General features: G+C 41.6%; 5 protein-coding genes across 9 annotated transcripts; 3 read left to right on the top strand and 2 right to left on the bottom strand.

Moving 5' to 3' along the window:
* The first annotated feature begins 879 nt into the window (after positions 1–879).
* On the top strand, positions 880–5,638 carry LOC100821940 (polynucleotide 5'-hydroxyl-kinase NOL9). Its single transcript, XM_003572622.4, has 9 exons — positions 880–1,146; positions 2,139–2,236; positions 2,332–2,365; positions 2,520–2,689; positions 3,479–3,659; positions 3,771–3,951; positions 4,233–4,344; positions 4,452–4,579; positions 5,306–5,638. Exons 1-9 carry the CDS (start codon positions 950–952, stop codon positions 5,351–5,353), a joined length of 1,149 nt encoding a protein of 382 aa, XP_003572670.2. The 5' UTR covers positions 880–949; the 3' UTR covers positions 5,354–5,638.
* Positions 5,639–7,834: 2,196 nt separating this feature from the next.
* On the top strand, positions 7,835–9,821 carry LOC106866448. 3 transcript variants are annotated; one of them, XM_014900682.2, is made up of 2 exons: positions 7,835–8,420; positions 9,254–9,716. In XM_014900682.2, exons 1-2 carry the CDS (start codon positions 7,850–7,852, stop codon positions 9,364–9,366), a joined length of 684 nt encoding a protein of 227 aa, XP_014756168.1. In that variant the 5' UTR covers positions 7,835–7,849; the 3' UTR covers positions 9,367–9,716. The 3 variants fall into 3 exon arrangements, with proteins under 3 accessions (XP_014756168.1, XP_014756169.1, XP_014756170.1); XM_014900683.2 differs by having other exon boundaries at positions 9,178–9,716; XM_014900684.2 differs by lacking the exon at positions 9,254–9,716 and adding an exon at positions 9,723–9,821 and having other exon boundaries at positions 7,836–8,420.
* Positions 9,822–9,957: 136 nt separating this feature from the next.
* LOC106866461 lies at positions 9,958–12,550 on the bottom strand. 2 transcript variants are annotated; one of them, XM_014900708.2, is made up of 2 exons: positions 11,727–12,550; positions 9,958–11,631 (listed from the first exon to the last, which is right to left on the bottom strand). In XM_014900708.2, the coding sequence occupies exon 1, from the start codon at positions 12,495–12,497 to the stop codon at positions 11,736–11,738; it is 762 nt and encodes a 253-aa protein (XP_014756194.1). In that variant the 5' UTR covers positions 12,498–12,550; the 3' UTR covers positions 9,958–11,631; positions 11,727–11,735. The 2 variants fall into 2 exon arrangements, with proteins under 2 accessions (XP_014756194.1, XP_014756193.1); XM_014900707.2 differs by having other exon boundaries at positions 9,958–10,774.
* A 3,204-nt stretch (positions 12,551–15,754) lies between these two features.
* LOC100824111 (protein GIGAS CELL1) lies at positions 15,755–18,254 on the top strand. Of its 2 annotated transcripts, none has more exons than XM_014900328.2 (4): positions 15,755–16,031; positions 16,133–16,188; positions 16,436–16,745; positions 17,498–18,254. In XM_014900328.2, exons 3-4 carry the CDS (start codon positions 16,485–16,487, stop codon positions 17,933–17,935), a joined length of 699 nt encoding a protein of 232 aa, XP_014755814.1. In that variant the 5' UTR covers positions 15,755–16,031; positions 16,133–16,188; positions 16,436–16,484; the 3' UTR covers positions 17,936–18,254. The 2 variants fall into 2 exon arrangements, with proteins under 2 accessions (XP_014755814.1, XP_010235621.1); XM_010237319.3 differs by having other exon boundaries at positions 15,786–15,913.
* A 252-nt stretch (positions 18,255–18,506) lies between these two features.
* Positions 18,507–27,612, bottom strand: LOC100823800. Its single transcript, XM_003575211.4, has 18 exons — positions 27,433–27,612; positions 27,266–27,365; positions 26,549–26,605; positions 26,406–26,458; positions 26,215–26,248; positions 25,573–25,663; positions 25,011–25,102; positions 24,747–24,821; positions 23,075–23,169; positions 22,404–22,533; positions 21,804–21,893; positions 20,983–21,042; positions 20,328–20,419; positions 20,120–20,185; positions 19,955–20,012; positions 19,649–19,737; positions 19,325–19,445; positions 18,507–19,028 (listed from the first exon to the last, which is right to left on the bottom strand). The coding sequence occupies exons 1-18, from the start codon at positions 27,504–27,506 to the stop codon at positions 18,972–18,974; spliced, it is 1,434 nt and encodes a 477-aa protein (XP_003575259.2). The 5' UTR covers positions 27,507–27,612; the 3' UTR covers positions 18,507–18,971.
* Between the last annotated feature and the right edge of the window lie 212 nt (positions 27,613–27,824).

The raw sequence follows: 27,824 nt of genomic DNA, 5'->3' as shown, positions 1-27,824 counted from the left end.
GCAAGGCCTGGTCAAGTAATTTCTAGCGCTCCGCTCTGCTGTAACAGCGTTTTGCCTGCCATATGTGCGCACGGAGAGTTGGCAGGATGGCAAGTTTTGTCATGATTTATTGTGTACGGTAATGTTACATACTACAGTAAAACAAACATGCTAGGACACTGGGCCGTCTGCTCTGAATCACCTCTAAAGCAACGATGACTCAATTAATAGTTTGAGTTATATTTTGTTCTACGCTGAGCCAAATATGCTTTCACAGCTCGGCATGGAGCCAGAAATTTTATAATCCTGAAAACAAATCTTGTACATCTATACGGGGAAGTCATTGTAAAATTTCATTGAGAAAACTGGCAGTAGATATACACTAGCTAGTTGTACTATTCATCGACGGTTCTTTTTCGTGCACCCATACATTATTTCTTAAATGAAATTTATACATACATAGCATACATTTGTATGCAAAGAAAAAGATTTATATAGGACCGTGGGGATTAAAAAAAATGGGTGTGGCTATATTTAATATATCTAAGTTGCCTGATTTTTAAGCAAAATTATTAAATCTAAATTGAAGAATCAGAACCGTTGGATCTAAATCTCATTTACTCACTTTTTTTATATTCCGTTTCGAATCTTAAAACACAAATCATATCAAACGGCTCAGAAATCGATTTATCGCTAATTAAAAAATCAATCAACTTAAATATAGCAAAATCGATTTTTTTTTGCATTTTCATTGCACAAACTGAAAACAAATCCCTACCATTTTCACTGCTGAGGAGCGGGCCCAAGACCCCACACGTCATACAGAGTCACCACCCGCAGCCGCAACTAAAATCTCCAGTCGCGATCCGCGTGAATGGCTTTAGTTATGAAAGTAGTGGTACTCCAAGGATTCCCCAACCAGCGTTGAGTAGGCGAACTGTGTGTGTGAACCGTGGAAAGAGCTAGAGAGATGGGAAGAGGCGAGATGGGCGACGGCGGCGAGGCATTCGAGGAGGCGAGGGGGAAGGAGCGGGAGTGGGAGGAGGCGGCGGAGGCGGTGGCGTACGACTCGTGCACCTGGCCACCGCCGGTGGTGGTGGTGTGCGGCCCCGGCAACTGCGGCAAGTCTGCATTCTCCCGTCTCCTCCTCAACACCCTCCTCGAAAGGTGAAACAGTAATGATACTGTACATAATTTGCTTAATTGTTATTTCTTCTTCTAAATTTACTGTGTGCTGAAGAAGTCCTGCGTACTGCATTTTCCCCCAATCCTCTTTTGGTCGCGGTCTCTTCTGTTTGACAGTAAAACAAGTAAATGCGGTTATTATCGACTAATGCGAGTACTCGACGGCTTCTTCTCAAGTCATAAGCTGAAAATAAATTTGAGTTATATTTTGCTCGGAATTTGGGATGGGTGGTGCTTTGATAAATTTATGTAAGGTTCTGGGTGATCGCTGCGGTACTCGACTACTCGTACAGAGGGGACTCCTATTTGCTAGCTTTCTGGCTAGTAAGATGGAATCAATGTGCTCTGTTCGAGTGGGTTGATTGAATTTCCCTTTTTTTGCATAGGGCCATAATTTGCTTGTAGGTTGTAAAAATCTGCGGATAGATAGAATTGATGCATTAGGATGGTCAAACATAGTAGTCATATTAGCATAAGCTCAAACAATCATTGCATTTTTGTTTATTTAGTAAACGGGATTTGTCAAAATGTTTCATGCATAATCTGAATATCTATTTCCGTGCGCTTCAAATTTAGTTGACATGCCGTCTGTATTTAGCATTTATATTGAAAATCAATCTGCATCTTTCCCCTAAAAAAGAAAAGAAAATCAATCTGCATTTGAAAAAAAGGTAACGGGGAGTTAGTTACTCAACGATTCATTTATTCGACCCCTTGCAAGGTAGCTAATTGCTCATAATTTCTTAGTTGGTCTTGTGATTTTTAGAAGTGTGAGTGAGTACGTAGTTTTTGTGGTCAGCACTAGTTAGATGCCTGTACTTAATCTAGAAATTATATGCAAGACTAGACTGGTTTGACTGGTAGTTGACGCAAGTTTGTATGATTGAGCAATTCAGGATTGTTAGATTTACCTTTTGTATTTCCTATTAGCTTCTGTACTGTCATATCAATTCTTGATTCTTTCATACAAAAAGGTATCAGACGGTGGCATACTTGGATACTGATGTTGGTCAGCCTGAGTTCACACCTCCAGGATTTGTGTCACTTCATGTAATTGAGGAACCAGCTAAAGGTGTTGGCTCTTGGTCTTTAAATTTACTTCCCCTTCAAAATTCCTGGCTCCAACGTTGAGCATTTTATCATATTTTTTTTTTCTGATAATTGCAGATTTTACGATGCTATATCTACGTTCTCCAAAGAGGTAGTTGATTTTGCAAAAGTATCAGTTACGCGTACTCTTTATAGTTTCGTAGATATTTTACTTACTGAAAGAAATTGACGTTCCAGTTATTATTGCATTAAAATTTTCATGTATGATCTACTACAAACTGTGTAAGACCTTTTCACTTCTGTAGGTGCTTCTTTTTTGGTGATGTATGTGCACACAAGAACCCAAAACTTCTCTTGAGCTGTACATTTGGCCTTTATGACTATTTTCTTAAGGAACTCTATCGCTTTAATGAGGTCGATAACCCTCTCAAATCAGCTATACCACTTGTTATTAACACTTCGGGATGGGTGAAAGGTGATATTTCATTGCTGGCACTTCCTTGCATCAAAGGGTTTTCTTGTTAATTCACATGAACTTTGTAAAACGTAGGATCGGAACATATAGTATGATTTGTTTCGGGTTTGATTGAAATGGATAACAAGATAGCAGAGGCAAGCTATGACCATCCTATCCACAACAGGATTTGCATCTGACCGTTATAGGAGGGAAATGCAGTTAATTTCTATTGCTTTAGAAAATCCTTTACTCCTATAAAGTTGAAAATTGGTGGGGGCAGTCCTGTCCACATTCAACCAAGACACAAGTTAGATTTGGCACAAATGGCTGAGAAGTGGATATGGATAGATTTAGACTGAACGACTGAAATATATTATTAACCATATAGCATTGTTCTTCTAATTGTTAGCAACTCACGAGTATTACACTAGTAGATTATTAAAACAGACAACTTATTTTTAACTAAGTGCCCCTAAAAAGTCATGTAAGCTTAGAGATGGATCAACTTAACTTGATTATGAATTCTCTTAATATCCTAAATGAACTTAGCTGAAGTCTTTGGTCAAAAAAAAACTTAGCTGAAGTACCCTACGTGTTGTGCAAGATACAGCTACGCTGTACCATTCCCACTCGTGCAGCGCTGATGTCACTATCTGTTGTGGCTCGACGGTGGTATGGTTTACCTCAAAATGATACCACACATGTAATCCTAATACTGTTGTTGCTAAATGATTGCACCTTTTCTTCTTCTGCTACTGTCTGTTTTGTTTCTATAAATTTGTTGATCTTCTATTATCTGACTTACAGGTATTGGACTTCATGTACTGTCAGAAATATTGAGATATGTATCCCCAACTGATGTTGTTCAGCTACGCACCACAATAGAGCGTAAAAATTTACCAACTGGTGCATTTTGGCTGAATGTACATGAAGGAGATTCACCAGTTAATCTAGTTGAAATCCATGGATCGCATAACCCTCCCCCTCAGTAAGTCTTAGTTTAATGAAATGAATATAACTCTCCTTGACAGGTAGTATTGGTTTGATGAAATGAATATGACCTTGAATCGCTGTTATACTAATGAGTATGTCAATGCAGTCTGTTAGCGAAGAAAGAAGCCCGAATGATTCGTGATCTTAGGTTGATTGCTTACTTCAGGCAGTGCTTGCCAAAGGATTTTCCTATTTTCTCTCGTGATGATTTAGTTAAGGGCTTTGCTTCCATACAACCCTTTCAGCTTCCTCTTTCAAAAATACAGGTCATTGATCTACACTACCAGGTGACTGCCTCTCCGCCTTTATTCATATCGTATCAGTACTGCATCATATAACAGTCAAGCTTTGTTCTGAATGTAGGATTTCCTAATAGTGGCCTTTTTTCCTGTGTTCCTTCCAAACAGTATTTTCTAGTGAAACAAAAGAAATGATCAGCCAGTGACTTCAAAATTTCTTTAAGTTGATTAGTGGATGCGATCTGTAATATTAATTTGATATGGAATGTCAATACTGAGAACCTTGATTTTGAGGTCTCTGTAGTTTATTTGGTTGTGTTTGTGTATAGGTTTCTGGTGATGCTGCATACAAATTCTTGGTTGGTACTATCGTTGGTATTGGATTAAGTACATCTGTTCCTTCGTCAACTGAATGCTCCACCCCTTGGTGCATTGGACTTGGTACGTCGAGATTTACTGTTGCTTTACTCAATGTTTTAGCTAAAATAAATTGATGGCACTGACTACTTTCCTGAATGGTGCTGGTCTTGTGCTGAGTTGGATTTTAGGTTACATCAAGGCTATTGATATTCCAGGAGACTGCATTCATTTGATGACACCTGTCTCTCTTCATCATCTGGAAAATGTCGATATCATGTTTCGAAGTTGTATGGCAGTTCCTAGCTGCTTCTTGCAGGTAACAGATAGTGAGGAGACTTCTATCTATTTCTTTTCCTTTTTGTTTCTTGGAATGTACAGCCTTCTGTTTACCTCACCTTTATAAAGTAATCACTAAATTAAATTACCTAACACGTGAGAGTCAATTTTTTTGCTTAGTGTTAGAATATACACTGAACATTGGATTAAATATGCTTCCTGGATTGCTCTTGGTCGACATTCCTGGGCCATATACTTTTTGCGAAGTTGGTTGAGGAGCCACAAAATGGAAAGATGAGACTTTTCAGGGGGTCTTTTACAAAATACTGCCTACATTGCGGTGGTGAACCTGCCACGTGTGCATATCAGGGATCATGTGGCATGGATAGGACCTTTGACGACTCACCTACTGTAATTTTAGGACTGAAATCTTTATTTTCATTGTATTAGGATTAATTGGCACCCTGCAATACTTTTAGGACTCATAGTGCATTTAGTATGTAGATTTATCATTTATGCGCTCAGCACACCACCAAGATGTGGTTCTGCATAATCTTGTTAGTGTTACTTATGATGCCAAGTCAAGGAGGAAATAACCATAAATATCTGCCGAAAATGAAACCACAACTATCCATTCTTTGTTAGTAGCAACAAATAACAAACACAGATAGCACCTGCTCCACTGGACTTTGGTTGTATTTGAGTAGATCAATTATTTGATTTATGCATCCACATAATCATTTCTAAGTCGACCTTGTACTTGCAGGTGTCGGACATAGTGGACGGTATAACTGACAGGCTGAGGGAGCTCTAGAGTGCTGTTGATGTCTACAGTTAGTATGATCGCAAGAGAAGACAAGTAGACAACAACACCTCGGTCACTTGCCATGAACAAACAACCTGGAGAGAGATAAATCACTGGAAAGTTAACATTTAGTACGAATTGTGAACTTCGTAGCAATTAATTAATGTTCTTACTGAACACTGGTCCTTAGAAACCTTATTTGATTACAGAAACTGTTCTCTTCGACAAAGAATGATCATATCAACAACTATTAGTTCAAATTCAAAACATATTAATTCACAAAGAATCACCATATCAGCAAAGGGTTGTTGTTTCGGAACATACAAATTTGTTTTTCTCCCCTGTACAGCTTAGTTTTTCTCTTCTTTTTTTTCCTTTGCCTGTTTTTGCTACTTGCTTTGCTTTTTGGTTTGCATTTGATTGTACTAACGCTTCCTCAGCGCCTTCTCCTTTATGAAAATGAGATGTTGCTCGACGTGTTCGAGAAAAAAACAGCGCACACTCTACAATTGGTTGGCAGTACCAAATATTTGTAATTGATGAGAGTTTCTGCCATGATATCTAGACTTCCACATTTGTTTTCTACTCTCTCCGTTCCTAAATACTTGTCGATGAGTACAATTTACTTTGCTATTTGGACCGATGAACACACTGGATTTTGCCACATTAACCAATTGATCACAAGCGGCGAAATAATCAACAAGAATATTTTTCAAACAGGCTATTGTAGTTTTTAGTATCAGGTCATTTTACATCAAAAGGGTTCAGTTTCTCTTATAAAATAAAGTAAATCGATCCGTTTTTTTATCCTGCCAGCCAAACGGTTGATGAACAACGCCACGGAAGCTTCCCTATTCGATCTAATTTTAATCAGAGATTCAGAGAGGATGTGTCGGCGTCGGCGTTGGTTTTGGCGCTGCGGGCGCGGAAGGCTGAGTTGGTGTTCTTCCGCCGGCGTATTCGTTCAGATACTTCCAGAACGTATACCATCCCGAGTCCAGTATCTGCTCCAGGAGCGCCTCCGGGTCCGCGCAAAGCGCCTCCACCTCAGCCGCGCGCCGCCGCAGCCCCTCGGCGACCGCCGCGTACGCCTCCGCGAGCCGCCTGACCCTCCCCGCCAGCCCCACGAACGTCGCCGCGAAACGCGCGCCGACGCCGTGGCCCGCCCTGGCCGCCGCGTCCATGGATTCGGCCCTCGCCGCGTCGGCCTCGGGGGCCACGCCGCCGTCCAGCTCCTTGGCCAGGAACGCCAGGAAGTCGGACGCCGCCGCGGTGACGAGCGGCCCCTCCTCTTGCGGATCCCTCGTCCGCGCCATCTCCCTCAGGTATCTGTCCCGCATGCGCCGCGCGTCGGCCACCAGCGCGTCCGCCTCCGCGCGCCGTGCGTCGCACCACGCGGCCTGGCTCCGCAGCTCGGACACCAGCAGCGCGTCCTCGTCGCATGGGATATTCTCCTCCCGTCTTCGAACACGGCCGCGCCGTGCCTGAGGTACTCCGCGTCCTCCACCATCCTGTCGCGGACGCCGACGCCGTAGTCCTCGCGGCTGTCCACCCAGTCGAGATGCGCCAGCGAGGGGAACTCCTCCATGTGCAGCTCCAGTGCCCTGGTGATGTTCGACTGCATGGTCCGCAAGTACGATCCACCTCTGGATCGACTATGCCTTCGTCTACCATGGACCTGATCTCCTCCTCCTCCTCGCTCATCGGCAACGAGGGCACCTCGATCGCCATCGTCGTCCAAGATCGATCTCGATCTGTCTTTTTTCCTTCGGTTGCCCTCGAGCTCGATCGGTATATATGTAGACGAGAACGACACAGGCTGGGGCGTGTGTTACGGCGCCGGCCCGATTCGAAAAGGACCCGGAGGCCACGATGAATCCGATTACTGCACGTCTCTGGACTACCTTTTCAGGCCCACTCAAAACAACATGAGGCGAAGGCACCATATTTATTCTCGTGGGCTAAAAGGACTACCTTATCAGGCCCACTCAAAACAACATGAGACATTGTCGTAGGCTAAAAATATAGAGTACCGAGCAACGCTTTGACTAATGACCGAGGAGATCAGGTCCATGGTAAACAACATGAGACATTGTCCAGAACGCACTGCTCTCTAATAATAATCGTCAGTGGTTGCTCCATTCACTTTTTCTCTGTCCCATCTCGAAACAAATGTTGAATTCTCTCCGATCAATTTTTTTTTTTGAATTCTCAGTTTTTTAATACATAGTTCAGACAATATTTATTGTCATGTTCACGAAAAAAACATTTTTAGAAAATATACATTCTAAGTTTGATCACCACATATGTCGGCTAGTTTCTGCCGGAAAGACACAATGCATAAATTCAACAATTTTGCTATATGGTAGATGTATCTGTACCTAATACGGAGTAATAAAAACACTAGTGTTTCCGTAGTCGAGTTTCGTCTGTTGTTGCAATTTTACGTTTTGGTCTTTCTTTTTTTTCAGAAATCAACGCGCAGTCCGACCCTGCCGCACGGCCATGATACCGAAGCATTTTTTCCTTCTCCTCCCTCCATCGCCTCGCGTCTCGCTCCCCCGCTATCACCACAGGCGAGGCCATGCCGCCGTTGCCCCCGCTACCGCCGCCGCCCATCGCAGCCTGGGACTCAGCTGCCCTGCCCCGACACGGACGCCGCTGCCTCTCTCCCCTACCGCGAACGCCGCCCACTCCCTCCCTAGCCACGGCGCCGCCCTCCAAGGCCGCCACCTCCGCCTCCGCTGGCCAAGATGCATGGACGGCCCGTCGCCGACGCGCTCCTCCCCTGCGGGCGACGCCATGGATACTGGATCGCCGCTTCCCCACTTCCATCACCGCCGCCGCCGCAAGCTGGCCTCCTCCACCTGCATCCCTCACCGACTGCACTGTGGCGCCTCCGTGGTGGGCCGCGAGCCCACGAGGACGAGGGTGGCCTCGGCACCGGCAAAGAGATCCCGCAACAGCGAGTTCATCCACGCCTCGTCTCCTCGTCCGCAACAGCTTCTGCGATCCTTTCGAGCTCGCCCCCGCCGTCCGCCTTGTCCGCCGGCTCTTCCCTGCAGCGACCCTTCAGGTATCTGAATTGAACCCTGGTGAACCCACGGGCCGGATTGAATCATTGTTGTGTGTTTCCTGTGATTTTTCCCTTTGTTCTGTTCCATCTGTCCAAAAATCAAAGACGTTGGAGCCAAATAGCAAAGGATTCTTCACAAAAAATTCAGAACGAAAGTGCATGAATGCTGTAGGAAAATTGGATAGACGAGCATTTTGATGCTGTAGCCCACAAAATTTCTTCAGATTTGGCTTATGCATTTTAATATTTTGTTCAAATTTGGTTTGATGGCTTCCATGTCTCCTGGTATTTCCGTCAGTTCTCTGAGAACTGGAATTTCAAACTGGAGATGGTTTGGAGTTATATATTGGCATATCTCATTGCCCTGTGCTTTCAAAGAGTATCCCATCTTTTTTCTCAGAATTGTTGGATCTTAAGGATTGAGATCACTAATCTCTATGAACTGTACTTGGGTGTGGCAAGATCTAAATTAGTACCGTATGGAACTATGTGCCCCATATTCTGTACAATGGCTTGCTCTAGATTCTAGAGAGATGATAGATCGCAAGTGTTCATCTTTGCGGTTCTTGGACAGTCTATTGCGGAACAACGCTATTTCCGGCCCTATTGCTGGTAGCATAGGCAGGCCGGCGATGCTACAAATGCTTGACATATCAGACAAGCATCTTACTGGGAGTATCCTCAGTTCAGTCGGCGATCTCAAGAACCTTAATTAATTATTCTAAAAGATTTCTTTTTCTGGTTCTTGATGCCTCAGCCTTCTTGCTTGCTGGTCAGAATAGATGTGTTTCAGAGATATTTCATTTAACAATCTGAGAGGTCCATTGCCAAAGATTTCCAGAAGAACCATGCTGGAAGCTACTGTCAATTTCCGGCCACACCATCTCAATGCAGCAGGAAGGAAATGAATACTCTAATTATCGAAAATGTGCGTCTTGGCATGTGAATTTGTTTGTTAAAGTGACGAGCTTTGCATGCGTATCTGCAGTTAGTACGCATTGCATATCAGAGAACAAATTGCCAAGGGAAACAATACATGTAGGGAAGGATTGCCAAGATGAACGAACTCAGAAAGCATTTATTTCTTTTGAACAAATCAGTAAAGGGTCTGAAAAATTGCCTCCCATTGTTATGCTTCTCCTGCTTCATTGGGGGTCTTTTGCTTGGGTATTCTCTTGGAATTTCAGATTTTGGTTACCATGTTTCAGCTTTATTTGTGTAACAGATGAATAAGGTTTCACTATAATAGCTGCACGAACTTACTATGAGTGTATATAATTTGTACACATATTGTGTTTGCAGGATAATTTAGTCCTTTACAAGCACCGTAATTGCCTCTGAAAGAAAATAGCATTGTAATTTCTGTTGAAAAATAGCATTGTTGGAATGGGATTAAAACAACAAAGTTTTCACAAAGTTGTGATGCAATGACATTGCTTTTGTGCCAACTATGATTGAAAGGACGAGCAAAATAGGAAGAATTGAGTGGGGTGTGTGGTGGCCCGTTGCAACGCACGGGTATCTTACTAGTCTTGTACAAATATTGTAGATATTGTCCTTTTTTTTACTCTACTATATATGCGTCCTAAACTATCAACACAATATTTGTTGCGATTCGAGCTTTTACAAAGAAAAGGTTACATTTCAAGGGTATACAAAAATGTCTAAATCCATTTATCGTTGTCTTTTTATATGGAACATAAATGCATAATTATTTGATGAATTTCTTTTTGGTTGAATTTTTTTATTGCATTATCTACATCAATGAATTGTTTTATTTAGCAACCTTGAGAGTCAAAACCACCTTCTACACTTTGCCCCAGATTCCTGATTTTGCACCTAGAAAATCTAGAGACAAAAAACTTGAAAAAATTACATCAATTCATGGAATGATATAAAAATGATAAACCCATCCCAAATATGACAATTTCTTTTTTTCAGCAACCGTGCGAGATTGCACGCCTATTTTTATTTTTTCATTAAAGGAAGGACGGGAAAACTGCCGACCACAATAGTATCAATACAACACCACTCCACCACAACAAGAACACCCTAGCAAAAACCTACTCTCTCAACAGGCCCACCTTTTTCCACCTACTTAGCTCAAGACAAATAGCATCAAGCAAAATATGAACCGGCCTATCGAAGTAACGAAAAAATAGAGAGTTACGCTCAAGCCAAATCTCCCACAGCAGCAAAAGGATGATAGAGCTCGCCTTCTTACGAGCTGCGCCATGGAGAGAAGAGAGAAATCCGGACCACCAAACCTTGAGCGAATATGAGGCCGACGGCGTCCAAGGTCCGCAACTAAAGATGGATAAAACCTCAAACCAAAGGGATCTGGAAAAGGGGCACTGCAACAAAAGATGGTCAATGGTTTCAAGCTCTTGATCGCAGGGCAGACAAGTAGCCTTGTCGCTAAGCCCCTTGCGCAACCGACGTTCACCCGTCCAACATCGGTCGGGAAGAGTTAACCAAGCAAACACCTTATGCTTTAAGAAACTAAAAGATGGATATATTTGTTATTTTTGCATGAACGACTACCCAAAAGTTCGAAGTAACTTGTGTCATCACCTCATTGCGAAACCTACATCCATAAAATTCATCTTGCTGTTTGAAAATTCATACACTCAACACTACTTTCCAAAATTGGAGTTTGAAGTTAAAGGGCTTAATGTCTATTCAAAGTTGAGAAGTCAAAGTTAGTCCAATTGTTCAGTTATGATAATCAATTTTATGTAACCGCAATAGTACTCATGGAGATCTAATTTTGTGCTTTTTTTCATTAGGTTGAGACTGTTTCTGTTGTTGCTAGGAAATGAATATATTTGCGTCCATTCAATATGTTCATATATACATCACGATCTTTTGACAACAGTTGGCTTGATCGATCTATATTTTAACATAATATATTGTTTTTCAACACTAAATTTAGGAACATAATAACACAAACACATTTAAACAACTCATACAAGATGATAATAATGATGATGATGATGATGATAATTCTGTAGAAACTGCATAAGAGTTACTGCGAGTTTTTTTTTGCGAATAAAAAATCTAATTCACGCTAATATGGAGTACAGTACTATTTTTCACTTAACACAATAATTCATGCTATTTTGCCGGAAAAAAAAACTAATTCACGCTAGACGTGCATCATCCGCCAGCTAGATCTGCAACTTTGTGACCTTCAAGATACGCTTTGATCCTTCTTAGTTCAACCAAATGAATTAAACTTTTAAAATGACATAATTTTTTAAAAAACCAGTTCATTTGTTTGAACTGAGCAGGATCAAACATTACCTAGAGGGATCACCACGTTGCACCTCTGCCGCCAGCTCCAGACCTCCACCAAGCCGACGCCCGTATCTGCGCCACGAGATCCTCCGGGTCCGCGCAGAGCGCCTCCACCTCATCCGCGCGCCGCCGCAGCCCCTCCGCGACCGCCGCGTCCTCGCTCGCCGTGTACGCCTCCGCGCAGCTCCTGGCCCTCTCCGACAGCCCCACGAACGTCGCCGCGAAACGCGGGCCGAGGTCGATGCTGGCCCCGGCCACCTCGTCCAAGCAGCCGCCCTCGGGGGCCACGAAGGCCTCGATCTCCGCGAACAGGAACTCCATCAGATCGAACGCCGCCGCGTCGATGAGCTCCCCCCGCGGGTCCCCGGTCGTCGCCATCTCCCTCAGGTGCCCGTCCCGCAGGCGCCGCACGTCGGCCGCCAGCGCGTCAGCCTCCGCGCGCCGCGCGTCGCACCACGCGGCCTGGCGCCGCAGCTCGGACACCAGCGCCGCCTCCTCGCCCGTGAGATCCCTCCCGTCATCGAACACGGCCGCGCCGTGCCTGAGGCGCTCGCCGTCCGCCGCCATCCTGTCGCGGACCGAGACGGCGTAGCCCTCGCGGCTGTCCTGCAAGTCCAGATGCGCCAGCGAGGGGAAGAATAAGTCCGTGTGCAGCTCCAGCGTCGTGCTCACGACCGTGTGCTCGGCCCGCAGGGACGATTCCACCTTGGGATCGACTATGCCTTGGTCTACCATGGACCTGATCTCCTCCTCGCTCAAGGGCGCCTCGATCGCCATCGTCCAATATCGATCTCTGTCTTCTAGCGGTTGTTGCCCTCGAGTTATTGTTTTTTTTTTAGAAGATGTTGCCCTCGAGTTCTTCGATCCGTAGTATATGTAGACGAGAACCTGGCGTGTGTTACCTCGGCCGGCCCAATTCGAAAAGGACTCGACCGGAGCGGAACCACGAATCCCACGAATCCCATTGCTGGACCTGGATGTGGACTCCCCACCTCTTCGGGAGGCCTCGATAGCCGCAGGCTAATAGGGTCTCGTTGGGCCTAGCCCTCTGGATTACCACTCAAAACAACGAGACACGAAACAGGAGCCATCGTTCCGTCCCCTCAAAAAAAAAAAGAGCCATGACTCCGACCGCCGATTAGGCATCGGATGACCGGGGAACCATATATCAACATCCGACTATAGTTTGAGTATCTTTTTTGAAAGTTTTGTGTCCTCGCGACGGCGTCCTGGCGATAGAGGCGGCGCCGTATGAAATAATGGTCTCCCGACTCCATTCTCGTCATGGTGTAGTCAACACGATCTACTCCATGGAGCTAGTGGATCTCGCGGTTTGTATTTTTGTTATTTTGGTCTTCTACCTCGTCGGTTTAGCGACGAATCTGCGTTTCGACAACCTGACTTGCAAGGGGTGTCTTCCCGGCCAAAGTGCGTTCAACGATCATAGGTTCTCATCAGTTGCGGTGAGCAACTCATGCGGCTATTCAAAACCTACATGGTTAGTCCAGCTTGTGCAGCACTAGTGTTCTGCAGTTTCATCACAAGAGACATGGAAAGATTTCAAGATACGGATTACGGACTTATAGATTTTCATTAGGGATCTTTGTTGCCAGTTTTTATTTCAGTTTTCTCAACACTTTGAACTTGTTTATTGAATCAATAAAGCCACATGTTTGTCAAAAAAAAAAGACACGATAAAAAACCAATCCCCTAAAAAAAATAAGACACAAAAAATGAAAATAAAATATATGGACTGTTCATCTAATCATGATTATAGCGAACTCGATTTAAAAGTATACATACTCCCTTTGTTTCAAGGGGAATTTCTATATATGGGTTCGTTTTAAGTCAAACTTCATCAAATTTTACCGAGTTTATTATAGAAAAATGTCTATAACAACCAAAACTGGTATCAACTATTATCAAATATAGAGAAACACCTTTTCGTGTGGTGGTGGAGTCACGGGTGCATAACTCCGCCACAAGAGTTCAAATACCGGTGCTCACAATTATGCTTTAGGGGTTTCCCCTACGGTCTTTTCATAAAAACTAGTACAGTGCCCGTGCGTTGCCACGGCCTTTAAATTCTTTTCGTTTTCTAAGGGTGTGTTTTTGGTTGGTGGAGGGCGGTCGGTTGGCCAAAACTAATTTCAAGAGTGGGGCGAACCAATTTCGTGTTTGATTGTCAGTGTGGGGCAAACCAATTTTATGTTTAGTAGGCTAAGTCGGAGTGAATGGGTTGACCCAATTTTCACGTTTGGGTGTGTGAGTTCATTGATGTAAATTAACGACATGCAGCTATAGCTTTGCTGCACATTTCGTGGTGAGCGGCGTATGGAGAGGCGGAGGACGCAACGCGACCGGGAGGAGATCATAGGTGACAGGGTCGGGGGAGAATTCAGCGGGCGGAGGTGTGGCGAGCAGAATGCCCATATTCTGACACGGCCCGCTGCGCTACGTTACATTGTGACCGGAAAACTGTGGTTTTTCGGGCAAATTAGTGAAAGTAGGGGCTGCGTGAGAAAAGTGCCCCGAAATGTGTGGTTTTTTGAAATTTACTCTAAAAGAAAACAATCATCAAATATTTTTTTACAAAATTTGACTTAGAGCGATGCCAAATATATAAACATTGAGAGAGAGAAAAAGAGAGGAGGAGGAGGGAGCACACTCTACAAGTTGACTAATATGATTTTTAAAAGGGAAAGTTGACTAATATGTTTGGAGGTCGAGTAAAAAATGCTTGTTCAAATAGTAGCTGTGAGTTAAATATAAGTAGTGAATGCAGGGTAGAACTGCACTCGTTTAATATTAATTTTAAATTTTATTCATTGTATACTTAATAATTGTAATCAAGATTTTAATCTAAGCAATATTTATTTTTCTGTATCTTTAATACATAGTTGCATAACTTAACTGTCAAATTTCAAATGCGTACGAATAAATAATCACGTGACATGTACGGAGGAATGTGCAACACATGCTCCGGCCTTGGTACTGTTACATTCGTCCGGATATATAAGGTCTGGGCGTGTTCCAAGATCATCAATTTAACTAACAAAATACGTACTCCCTCCCTTTCAAAATAAGTGATGTGGATTTGTATAGATCAGTTATTTTGGGACAGAGGGAGTATTATATTGCAAAAAAGTGCTCCATATCACTAGAATCATAGTCAAATGAAATTTCAATGGTATATTTTTTTGTTGCCATATAACTTATATTTTTTAGTTAAATTGATGACTTTGGAACATGCGGTGACCTTATAAACCCAAAGAGAGGCAGTAGCTAACAATCGGCGGGATGAAATACGGGAAACGCTAGTCGTACTACGTTCTTTGTATGATTTTCTTACGAACCAAGTGAATTGACGAAGAACAAACAAGATCCAGAAACAAATGAGTTTATTTGCAAGTTATTACAATTTTATCATATTTCTAGCACCACCAATCGACAACTTAGCAACGTGAGTTTTTGATGATTAGACCTTTTGTCGGGGATTTCCCTACAGTTTCTGGTCAAATACTCAGCAATGTGAGTTGACCCCAACCCCTTCTCACGATCACTCTTAAATAAAAACTAAATATGAGACGGACGGAGTAAAAAATTGTATTCTCACAGTTCACAAATGAATTTGTAGGAAACATGAGGGTAGGTTGACTTCTAATACAACAACCTCGTTTCAAAATTTGACAGAGAGCTGATCTACGTACGATGACCTTGTTACGATTTCGTTACGATGCAGAACAAATTAACATCTTTGCCATATGGGCTTGGGCTTGGACTTAGCAAAATTAGCAGATCGCGTCCCAATCGTAACGATTTCATCGTAGGCAAAGACTTTCCAAAATTATACCGAGACTGTGATTCCACGACTGGACCAACCAACGGTCGAAACTTTTGAACTGTGCACCAGATCCATACGCCGGAACAACCCTGTCCGTCCATTCCTCCAACCGGACACACGAACGGTGGGATATGATGCCCCGGGTCCACCGAACACACTGTACACCGGCCATTTTGGCATTTTAAACGGGTTCAGATCCCGCTCCTCGTCTCCCCCGACCGTTAGGTCTAGAGCCCAGAGCCGCCTCCAAGCACAGACCGTAGGAATCCACCCAGAAATCAGATCTCGATTAGGGCTGTACCTTAGGAATCAGCCTGCGAGGCTCGGATCGGAAGGAATCGGGGAAGAGGTGAGCAGATCGTGAAGAGGCTCGGACCGGAAGGAAGATCGGAAGGAATCGGGGAAGAGGTGAGCAGATCGTGAAGAGGCTCGGACCGGAAGGAAGATCGGAAGGAATCGGGGAAGAGGTGAGCAGATCGTGAGATTTTTTGCAGTTTTGTTGGGTGTTATCGTTCTTGCCACTTCCCGAGCAATTTCTTGATGCATTTCTTTCGTTCTGTTCTTGCAGATCTGCGGAAGGGTAAGGATTGGCGTGTGAGGGGAACGGGGAGGCAAGAACCTGAGGTCAGTAGTGTGGAATCTGAACAAATTTGGTTGGATCGCGTCCGCCCCAAATGGAATTCGTTCTTTTTCTGATCCGTTTCTTGGGCTATTTAGTTGCGAATCCTTGGGAGTTAGGGGATTTCGATTGTATTCTGAGTAGAACGAATCGGAGATTAGACGATATTTTGTTTTTCTTGAGGCGGATTTCTTGATGTTATGGCCTTATGGGTGCTTTCGTGAGGTCTTATCCCTTGAAGCGTTCTTGCAGGTATCTTAGGATCGTACGGGGTTTCGAAAGTTGCAATTGGGCTCCCAAGATGGTTGAAGTGAGGACTGTCAGCAGGACGGCGGTAGCCGAGCGCTCTGGTGGCGGGTTCTTTATCAGGAGGGTGGAGTCTCCAGGAGCTGTGGTGGAGAAGGGCGCTGCCAAGCGGCTGGCTCGACGGCCCCTGACGCCATCAAGCAACAAGGAGAACGTGCCACCAGCGTGGGCTGTGGCGACTACACAGAAGAGGAGAAGCACCCTGCCCGAGTGGTACCCAAGGTCCCCACTCCGTGACATAACGTCGATCATCAAGGTGATAAACTATTCCATTGAACTTTTGGGGGGGTTTCTCCAAATGTTTTGGCCATTTTGCTAATAGCAGAGTTAAGTTGTATCATGATATGTTACGTTGTCTTGTCCTCATGATTCTGAAACTGTGATTGGCATTGTATTCAAGATCTATGGTTACCAAAAGTTAGGTTCTGGTCAATTTTGCGTGATCGAACAGCAATTGTGGCCGTCGATCCATCACTAGTCAAACTGGGACGGTAGGAATTACAAATTTATTTTGACTCTACTGGATAATATATGTATGTTGTTAATACTGTAAGATCCATGAATTCTGTTAATCATTGTCTCAACGACTAGATTTCAGAAGACGCTAGCATGCAATTGTTTTCTTTTATGTTTCGTGCCGTTATCTGAAGTTCCTAAGAGCATAAATGAATTAGAAACATCTCTGCTTCAGTCTAGCTCTTTGGCATGTTAAATTTCGCAGATAAGATTACAGAAACAATAAGTGCTTAATTTCACAGATAAGTCTTTGAGAAATAATAAGTTCAACTAATGGAAGCGTGCCATTCAACCATTTGTTTTCTCTGTTGTATTATCCTTTACAGTGCAGCTTTTCGCTTTAGTACTTTGCTTCAGTACTTATCTGAAATAACCATCTGCACACGATTAACTGTTCATGCATTGTATTCCTACTCATAGTTTTGTTTATTTAAGTGCTGAAAATCTGCTTGTCAACTGCTCATAGTATAAGGTTTCCATGGCAACCTGCAGGCTGTTGAGAGGAAAAACCTTCTGCGAGATGCTGCGGCTCGGCAGCAGCTCCAGTGGACTGAAGACTCCTCAGAACCTGAGAATCCAGCACAAGCAGATCAGGATGTTCATCGAAGAACACCACCAACTAATGGAACCCTGGCTGCTGCTGCTGTTGCCTCTGACCCTGCTGGCTCAGCTCAAGCTGTTGCAAGCACCTCAGCGACTTGTGTGGCTGAGGGCACGCTGAAGGCAGCAACTGGTGACTGCTCCTTGCAGACGCCATCGAGACAAGGCAACCACCCAGCTCTCTCTGATCTCTTGGAGAAGTTACTGGCAAGCTCCATTGAACAGATCGAGAAGATGGTATGCCAGAACCTGACGCTAGGTGATCCCAAGGCTGCTCAGCCCTCCAAGACCCAGGCTGTGCAGAGGCGCACCCTGATGTCTATGCGATGAGCTCGGTTAACCTTCTCCCTCTTGTCTGCCGCTTTCTTAGCCGCTAGTCCTAACCGCAGGTAGCATTGTGCTAGTGTTTTGGCTTTAGGATTCAGGGTTTTCATGGTTCTCTGCTTGAGGACGTGGGGTGGGAGGACACTTGGCTCTCTGCTTGAGGGCATATATGTATATAGCTTCTCTACGTTTTATCATCATTCAGCTGAACTTCATCCTGTGAAATCAGTTGTTCCACTATGTAGTAGAAAGACAATGTGTTTTGAATCTTAGCAGTATGCCTCTTGTTAGCTGCAGTACAGGCATTATTCTGAGTGCCTTTGAAGATCTTCTGATCACAGTTCTGGTCACAGAACAGGCATTGTTCTAGATGTATAGTTTTTGCTTTATGTTCCAGATTTATGTTTTAGGTCCAAATTGGAAAATTGGTAGATTTAAGTATTTTGCACAACCCTCAGAAACTGTTGTTACTAATGTTCTGGTCTTGCAGAATGTGTAGGAGATCAAATCGTTTACATGCTCTTAATAGTTTAGCGCATGAAGATCCTGCAACGTAAATGCTGAATTCAAATTGCACTTAGTGTCTTCAAATTCGAGTGCTTTGTAAAGCATGATAAATCGAGAGAGTTTATGTACACCACACAGATTAAATTGGTAACAAAAAGTCCATGTACCGAACACCAACATATACAGAGGACGGCACTTTCTGGTGACTACAGTGATTACAAATAAGCATGAGACTTATGGGCGGCTGGGCCAATGGAAGCATGCCTTCCACAACTACTCCGTTGTGAAAGATCAAGCACAAGCGTCACTGCATCTATATGGATGTCCACAACGACTATATCGATGGATTTTCTTGTAAAGTGATATTTCCCAGCTAGCTTCCTGCCAACGACATTCTAAGCCTGTGTTTGCACCAGCAAAGACCCCTTGCCATCATTCTTATGTGCAGGACGGACAAAGCGGATGAGTAGCCTTCTGAATGCAGGAATCGGAGATATTTCTTGTGCTCGGAGGAAGCTCCAGATGTGCTGGCTCGCTACTCTGGATTTCTGATAGTCTCGTTCTTTTGTGATACCATGAGCAACGATGAGAACTGAAGCCAAATAATGACTAGTCAATATTTGCTACCATCTGGCTTAAATTTTATTGTACTCCCTCCGATCATAAATTGTTGTCGTTGTTTTAGTACGGAGTACAAATTGAACTAAAACAACGACAAGAATTTAAGATCGGAGGGAGTAGGTCTTAATGAGAAGTAAATGATGTTTCCAACTCTATGTCCAAGGTAACAAATAATGGCATTCAACATAAAAATAACTTCAGTAAGGCTTGTCACGTACAGAATCAGATTATATGTAACTATCTTAACCAGATTGTAAACAAACGAACCTCTGTACCGGCAATTATGCTATCACTGAGTGGATGGGCTGAACAGGAAAGCACCCTTTCGGATAAAGGAATAAACTTATTTTCAGTGGGTTGATTTTCCCCAGAACCTTTTATTTCCTCACTGAAACATAAGAATACGAGAATGAGAAATAAAATTGCGTATAAATTGGGCAGAAGCAAGTGTTTATTTCCAGGGGACTTTAAGTGATGGATGAATCGCTGGAAGAACTTAAATGTAAGTTCCCGGCAAAACAAACAAAAGATTGGATTCAGAAGTTGATGGTGCGAAAGCCAAAACAAAAGGGACAGCAATGATCAGCTCACTTGTAGTCCACATGGCATGCCGAGCTTGTATCTGGATGAAAATCCAGTACATACATTCCACTAATGGAGGAAGACCCAACTGCATAAATCTGTACATTGTAAACATATTAAGTACATCAAATTCCTTAATGTGTTTCACTTTATCTTATGCCAAGTAATGAAAACAATACATTATGACTAGCATGTACTAAATATAAATATGGCAGGACCCCCGACTAAATTCAATCCAAACAGGGCCTAAGAGGTACAATTTCAAGAAAAAGTCTTGCGTGTACTAAAATTAAGGGTGCTCTATAATATTCTTACTGAAGACGTCGCCAGCCAGGTTGGTTTCCGCTTATGCAACACAGAGTCCGTACCATCTCTAACAAAAGCATCAGAGACACAAAAAAATAGGTCATATTAGTAAGGCTTACTTGGGAAACTGCGCATGCACTCCATGTTGGAAGAAATCCATAGAGCAACACTTACAACCAAGCAGGAGGAGGGCAGTGCAAGTGACTCACACTGAGGGTGTTAACATTCAGGACTCCAGACCTAACATGGGATGCGAATGGAAGAGAAAATCACTGAGATCTGGTACATAGTAAGCACACTGGAATTTATTCTAGACATGTAAGCATGATGGGTGTAAAATTTAATCATCAGATAATGACATGGCAAAAACAAGGATACTTACCAGCCATCATCAAGATGAAAGGCCAACTGATATGAGCAACTAGGGTTAAAGTCAATAGACAGAATTTCACATGAAATAATGTTTGATTGTTCCTGAAAATAGTATGCAAAGTCAAAAAAATGTGAAAAATAAGATATCAAATAAATTAAACATTTTATAAAATTGTTAGCAAGGTATAGTTATGTGAATATAGTGCCTTCTCTACAAATGGTATGCCCCGGAACTGGTTCCAAATATTACTTTTTTGTTCCTGATGCCAGAAAATAAAGAAAAAACACACTTTGATTTATATCATTTAATCTGTAATACAATAGGGCATTTCAATTGCAAGGTGTATGTTGCTTTTGGATGAGGAAAAACTAGTACAAAAGTGTATCTATAGTTCATCCATCCGATGATTCTAAAGAAAAAAATCATCCATCCGATGGATCTCTGTTCTTCATCAATTTGAAAGCAAATATATTTTTAGTAAAAGTTAATACACGGTTAGTTGAAAATGTACTTTTTTTTTTGGCTCTTCTCCTGCTCCAGCGAGCATCAACGCCACTCGTTCCCCAGCAGCAGAGACAAATGAGAGGGGCGACAAGCAAAATGGGAACTCTAAAATAGAAGGAGAGATGCTCACTATAGATAAATCTATTTATCTTGCTCATACCTTCAGCGATGTAATTTTGCCCAACAACGTTGATATCTTCACTGATGATAACGGTTGAACCTGGATGAAAATTTTGTCAGCCCAGAACCAAGGCAAGAAACACATTGACAGTTGAACCTGGATGAAATGTCGCCAAGACAGCTATGACATTGCTGCATAAAAAGGTAACTATCAAGGCTCGTTGTTTATGATTAAACTAGATAGATTATGCTTCGCAATTTCGCACTCTATAGTCTAATACTCTATTTCAGATATTTCGCAATCTCCAATATAACTTAAATCCTAATGAGAGTTGTTTCTATGATTCAGGATTCTTTAGTATCTATTAAGTTTAAATATGTCCCGGGTAAAATGTCACAGCTTCTTTGTTTTTCTTGGGACCCAAAATCACTTATATCAGTTGTAAGAATAAAAGATGGAGAAATAAAAGCAACTTTTGGGATTCATTTGAAAATATCCTAACAAAGCGTGTTTACAATCAAATAGAACTAACTTGCACTACTTTTAAACTAGCTGACTAGCTATACCAGATAGTGGAAATCTGTACAGACATGCATCTGGATGCTAAATTATTACTGCATACATAAAGTTCACAAACAGAAGTTTACTTTTCGGAATCTTAGAACCATGAAATCATCATGCAGAATACATCTTGTTGGATGATATTGGATCACATACAAAGGAGAACTACCAGAATGTTCCTCTGGTGTTTGTACCCCCTCTCTAGGCCTGTAAATACTCTTCCACCTTTTCAATACAACGAGACGAAATGCTCTTGCGTTTTCTCGAGAGAAAAAAGAATGTTCCACTGTTGAATGTACCTCGTTATGGCTTTGAAAAGCAGCTGACGCTTTCCCTCCACGCAGATCCCAAACATGCATGGTACCATTTTTAGTTGCACCGAAGAATGTCTGAAAAAAGAAATTGTTAATCCCCATTAGTGAGTGGTCCAATACTTGAATGTTTACAGTTGACAAAATTAATGGCTGAAGTTAACAGAAAATGTTTAATTAGATGAACTTTCAGAGATACAGAAAATGTAAGCAGCATAAAAAATGCTAGATTAACCTCTTGTTTAACATTAAATTATTTGTGTCCAGCCAATCAAGTTCAGATGAAACTGTATTTATTTAGTTTTTTTTACATCTGAGACTGTTGATTGATCATACAGTAATGCACCTATATAGAGTGTTATTGTTAAGTAAGCTAAACAACACATTAGCAAGCTAAGGATATCACTATATTACATGGTATTTACAAAGCAAGACATAATGTGGAACACATGTAGGTGTATAAGAGGAGAAAACTAAGAAAGCTGCAGATTTATTGTTATAGAACATCGTGTGGTTAACATGAGAATTAGGAAATGTACATACTAACTGTTATAGAACAACAAATACTTAACAGGAGAATTAGCATACCCTATTGTCCATATTTAGCTTGATGCTGGTAAATTGGGATTCTGGAAGTGCTGTAAGCTCACGACAATGTGTCTTACTTAGCCGCCTGTCCCACATGTAGACTGCACCATCAAGGCCAGATGCAAATAGCCTACATAAGGAGAGCCATTAGGTGCAAAGTTTATGCATGATTTCCAGCAAGAGAAATCCCATTAAGAATATTGGTATTTGACACCTGTATATGTGGCTTATGTCTCCTACATACTAAAATATCGTTAAGATGGTAAGTTAGTAACAGTGTTATAAGTGCACTTAGTAATTAACACTGATAACCTACCATTACCTGATAAACCAACATTAGAAGAATCTGAATTTTACAATACAGATCAACACCTACCATAAGCAGAATCTACATACTCTCTTCTTTGGAAACCCATCTTATCCCATCCAATCAAGTAAAAAGTTTATTATCGTGGTAGTACCAGATTTTAACAAAACTCAATTTATTTTTCTACACAACCATTAATATTTCTTACAGGATCAGGAGGCCAAACCAATACCATCTGTTTTCATAAGAAAGAGCATGATATGGAGACAGTTCTCCATACCAAGCTTCACAATATTACAAATTAGAAATGTTCACGATAGGCCTTGTATCAAATAACATGAATAAGCACAAAATTGCTACATACCAGGACTTATCATCTGACGTAAAAGCTAGATCAGTCAGACCCTTGCGGGATTCAGAGCAAAGAGTGTGAAATTTGGACTTCCCTATCTGTAGAATCTAAAATACAGTAACAAAATCAGAAGGGTAAGTTGAGTAATACAAAAGGCTATGTGATGGATCTGGAGCTGCTGGAACACATTTCTTTCTAATGGACCAAGATGTACAAGTGTACGACATCTGCAAGTATTTTCTTGAGACATTCTGAGGAAACGTTTTCTTTAGCATTCTGTAATTTTACTTTTAGTACATACAGAGGGAACCCTGTCTGCCTTTGATGGATAATACGTGGCTAACAACAGTGGGCCATACCACCCCTAGATCCAACTTCAGTTTGTGCTTTGAAATTCACATATTTTCATCATCTACATTATAGCACATTCTCATTTCACACCTTAATAAAGTGAATTCTAATATACCGCCCTATCTAAAACAAGGTTAACATGATCTAGATTTTACTATCCCACTTAATCATTAATTCATTTCCATGCCTAACACACATATAAATCAATAAATGAATTAGTAGTGCAAGCTAAATATGAATTGGTTAATTACAGAGTACAGTGCTCCACAGTGTAGAGGAAAAAAATTGTGAACATCAAAGCATGATCTGAAAATAGATAGTAGGGTGGTATAGTCCACCGTAGGTAAAAAAAATGCATTAATGGTGGACAATATGTGATTTAGACCAACGATGTGACTTTTCTAAGCATGGGCGTACCAAGTAGCAGTTCAGATATCTCATCGTATCAAAATAGAGCACTTGGGGGAAAACTACATGTCGTACAACTTAACACAAGGGTAATTATCTCCCCAAAGTTGCATGGCCATATGTGGTACCATTTGTTAGAAACAAGAAAATGAGAGGTAACAAGAAATATAGATATATTATACTCCGTTCCATAATTCTTGTCGCTGTTTTAGTACAAAAGTGAACTAAAACAGCGACAAGAATTATGGAACGGAGGGAGTACATATTATATATATATATATATATATCTGGTGCCGCTTCAGTTTTTGTGCCACAAATACTAGAGATTGGTACCAAAATCTTGTTTGTACAATTGTACTATGTTGTACTACATCAATGAAAATTATTTAGTATTTTTTGGTACATTTCTGAGTGTGGTTTCCTTAGCATTGGTACCTACACCCATACCCATTAATCTTTGGATATTGGTATTCTAAAAAACTGAAGAAAACATCCTACATGCTGTACTACTGAACATCCTACATGGAGTAGAAGGTAACGGCAAATTTATTTTTACATATGATTGGTACAGCTTCTTTTTTCCTCTATGTACCAAAAACTATAGAGTTTGGCATCAAAATTATGTATGTAACATTATGCCATGATGTACTGCACCCATGAATGTTCTGATATATTTTTACGTACATCTCTTATGTCATAAAATTATGTCCAAATTGTATAGGTGTAGATACACATGCTTAGATAGATCCGTACCGATGGAAAAGAGTGTGGCTGCTCTAAGCATGATAAATTAGGATCAAAAGCAAAAGGGGAGAAACATGAACTATGAAATTCCTACGTAAGTCAACATGGACAAATAAATTGAAAATAACCTTGTGTAACATTTGAAGCATCCATATGGAACGATGTGAAAAAAGGTACTTACTTCATTCGGGGCAGCTGAGACATAGCCAATATCAAATAGGAAAACTTTGTCCCTTTGGCTAGAAGAGCAAACAATCTGCATCAAGCATCCATAGAACCACATGGAATCATAAGCGCTTCATTTAATTTATGAAATAAACCTAATTGTGATCCCTAACTGCTGGTTACACTTAGCAATACTCATTGGTATGGAATGCCAAAGTACTTTCAGAACTCAAATATAGTGAAAATAGAATCCTACAGGAAGATCAGTGCTGACACCAACCTCATCTTGATTTCCTGGATTCCATCGAACGGAACAAAGGGGCATTGGGTTTGATATATGGAGCAGATAGTTTGAAGAGTCGTCTGGCAAACCTACCAAGAAAACAGTAAAATTGCAGCAGAATTATGATGGTACCTGAGACAGTTTGCTATGAGCAAATTATCTATACTGTGGCTTACTATATTGGAGGATGTCAATGAATAATTTCAAAGGAGTTTCATTCCAACTCTTTTTTTTTGGTTAAGAAACAGCAATACATGTTCTTTTCAACTATATATTTACGATGGTTAACAAGGTCATTTTGCATCAACAAAAATGCAGCAACAGCAAACATCATATCCTTAATCTGGTATCCGAATCACATGAACATGGCAAACTAGGTCTATTTTCTTGAAGAGGAAAATAATTTGAACTAGGAGAAGATTTGGGTTTAAAAACGATAATGTCAGAAGTTATTCTTGCTTATTTATATTAAGAACTTATGATATGCCTGATGTATTCAAAACACATCTGATTTAAGCTTTCTAAAAGTAAAGTGAGTCGGGTTATAAGTTTAACTTACTACATGATGGGCCATACATGGAGCAGTATAAAGTCTCAAAGTCATGCACTGTTAAACACCCTGAGATTGTCACGGATGCAAGGTATACTCCCTGCACAATTAAAAACATGAGGAAGGTGCTTAAATATTCTATGCATCACGAATTCACGATCTGACTAAAAGTAAGTAAGGAATCAATTAACTTTGGATATACTTGTTAATTCCATTCAAGTGGCCATTTTGTTTTCCCAATTGGAACGGACACTCTAGTAGCAGCAACTTCTGGTGTATAATAATGACATATAAAAATACAAATTGTAACCTAAGTTCAAATTTTTCAGCTGACTCGCATGTTATGTGTAGAATACAGAAAGTAGTCATATTTTTAGTCAAATGTATATTAACAAATTCAATTCCATGCTAAGTAATTGATAGCAAGAGCAACAGAACAGAACATTCTTGACATATACTAGATAGAGAGGTCGAATGGAGTGGAACTGTGCAGTACTGGCAGAGCAGAGTGCAAGAGTTTTTATTCCAGTTTCTAGGTTGAACAGGACATAATGGTCATCCCATGCAGAATGTACAAATACTGACAAGCCTTCCGTAGTCATGGTAAACTAAGAAAAAAAAACTTAACGTTTTTATACATTTCCATGATACCTTTCTATCAAATTCCATTGCCGAAACCCCCTCCCTGCCCAAATAAGTAAAAAAAAGTTTATTAGCCTATCTAATAAGCAAATTTACTACAAAAGTGTAAAATGTTACTGCGGGAAGGTGGATTGTAACTACTGCTATGCACTTGATTTTTCCACGAAATACGCTAAAAGGCATTGAAGATCAATACTGACCTTGCTGGATTGTAACATCCAACCATAGTTGAAGCATTAATCATGCGATTCACCTAAAGAAGTAATGATGGTGGATGGATTAGCCACATAATACACAGCAACTCGACACTAAAAATACAAATCAATGTACTTATCAGCATTACATATGTCTGACACCGTTCCTCGCCATGTGTATAGTACTTGTGTTTGAAGCTCCTAGTCTTCTCACCATCAAAAAGAAGACATTTTGCAAGCATTATAGACTAATGAAGAATAAAATTGTATCCTTGCCAAAAAAAAAATAGAACTTGGAAGTAACATAGGCACAGCTAAAATGCTAAAAAATCATTCAATTTCTGATACAGAATACCAAAGCAACATACAGTTTGGATACTTGCCTATGCAAAGATCATAAAATACAAAATATAACCTGAAAGAGTATCTCAGATAATATTTTTCCAATATCAAGAATATGCTACATAAGCACCTATGAATTAGTACCCCGCCCCCACCCACCCACCCACCCACCCAAAAAAGAAGGGCCAGTGGTTTGCAACATCCTGAAAGTGATAAGCCCCAAATCATAGAGATTTTACAACCACCACTCACTATGAAACAGAAAATGGGCTGAAACTTAAAACAACAATTATACTGAAATGGCCAGAACTGTTTAAAGTTTTTGCTCCCATAGTCCCATTTAACCTACTCTGGCATGGTCTTGCCATTAGATTTCGAAAGAATGTCATAGAAATTAGTCCTTCTAGAGATTTTCAGTTTCTATTTCCGAAACTCCTACGGAGTAATTCCGATTGAGAATGCAACCAACAACCGAGCTTAAAACCAAAAAACGAAAATACAACTTCCTTCGAAGTTTCTATCACCTCAGCGTATGAGTCGAGGAGGCGGCGCGACTCCCGGTGCCGGAACCTGGCATCGATGCGCCCTTCTAGCTCCACGGCGATGCGGCTCCACCGGTGCCACCTACGGACCAGAAGAAAAGTCAGCACAGTCAGGAGACAGAACAAGGGTAAGGAGTCAGGCAGGGCACCTTTGTGTTGGTGGCCGCGGCGCTGCTGGTCCATTGCCGGGAGGAGGTGCCGCCGCCAGGAGGAACTTGTCCATGGCGCCGCCTAGTTAGGGTTCGACCTCGATAGATTTTCACTTTCCCGCCAAAATGACGGGGGATATTGTGCCCGTACGCGGATTTTGCCCAACCGGTCTGGAATTAAAAAAAAAAAGGCAAATTGCACGTCTTCAGACTTTCAGAGTTTGGGTAACAAAGAAAAAACATAAAGCGTCTATAGATTTAGAATTACGATTTTGCTATAGCACAGGCGACTGGTTTTTCTTGGGAACACACGCGATTTCTCGTGCGTGCGTTCATGCATCAAGATTCGCGTGGAAAGTTCTGTGGTTTTCTTTTTCTTTTCCCCTCTTTCC

This window comes from Brachypodium distachyon, chromosome 3 (genome assembly GCF_000005505.3).
Source record: "Brachypodium distachyon strain Bd21 chromosome 3, Brachypodium_distachyon_v3.0, whole genome shotgun sequence".
In the NCBI taxonomy this organism is placed as follows: domain Eukaryota; kingdom Viridiplantae; phylum Streptophyta; class Magnoliopsida; order Poales; family Poaceae; genus Brachypodium; species Brachypodium distachyon.
This window is presented reverse-complemented; position numbering and strand designations above follow the sequence as displayed.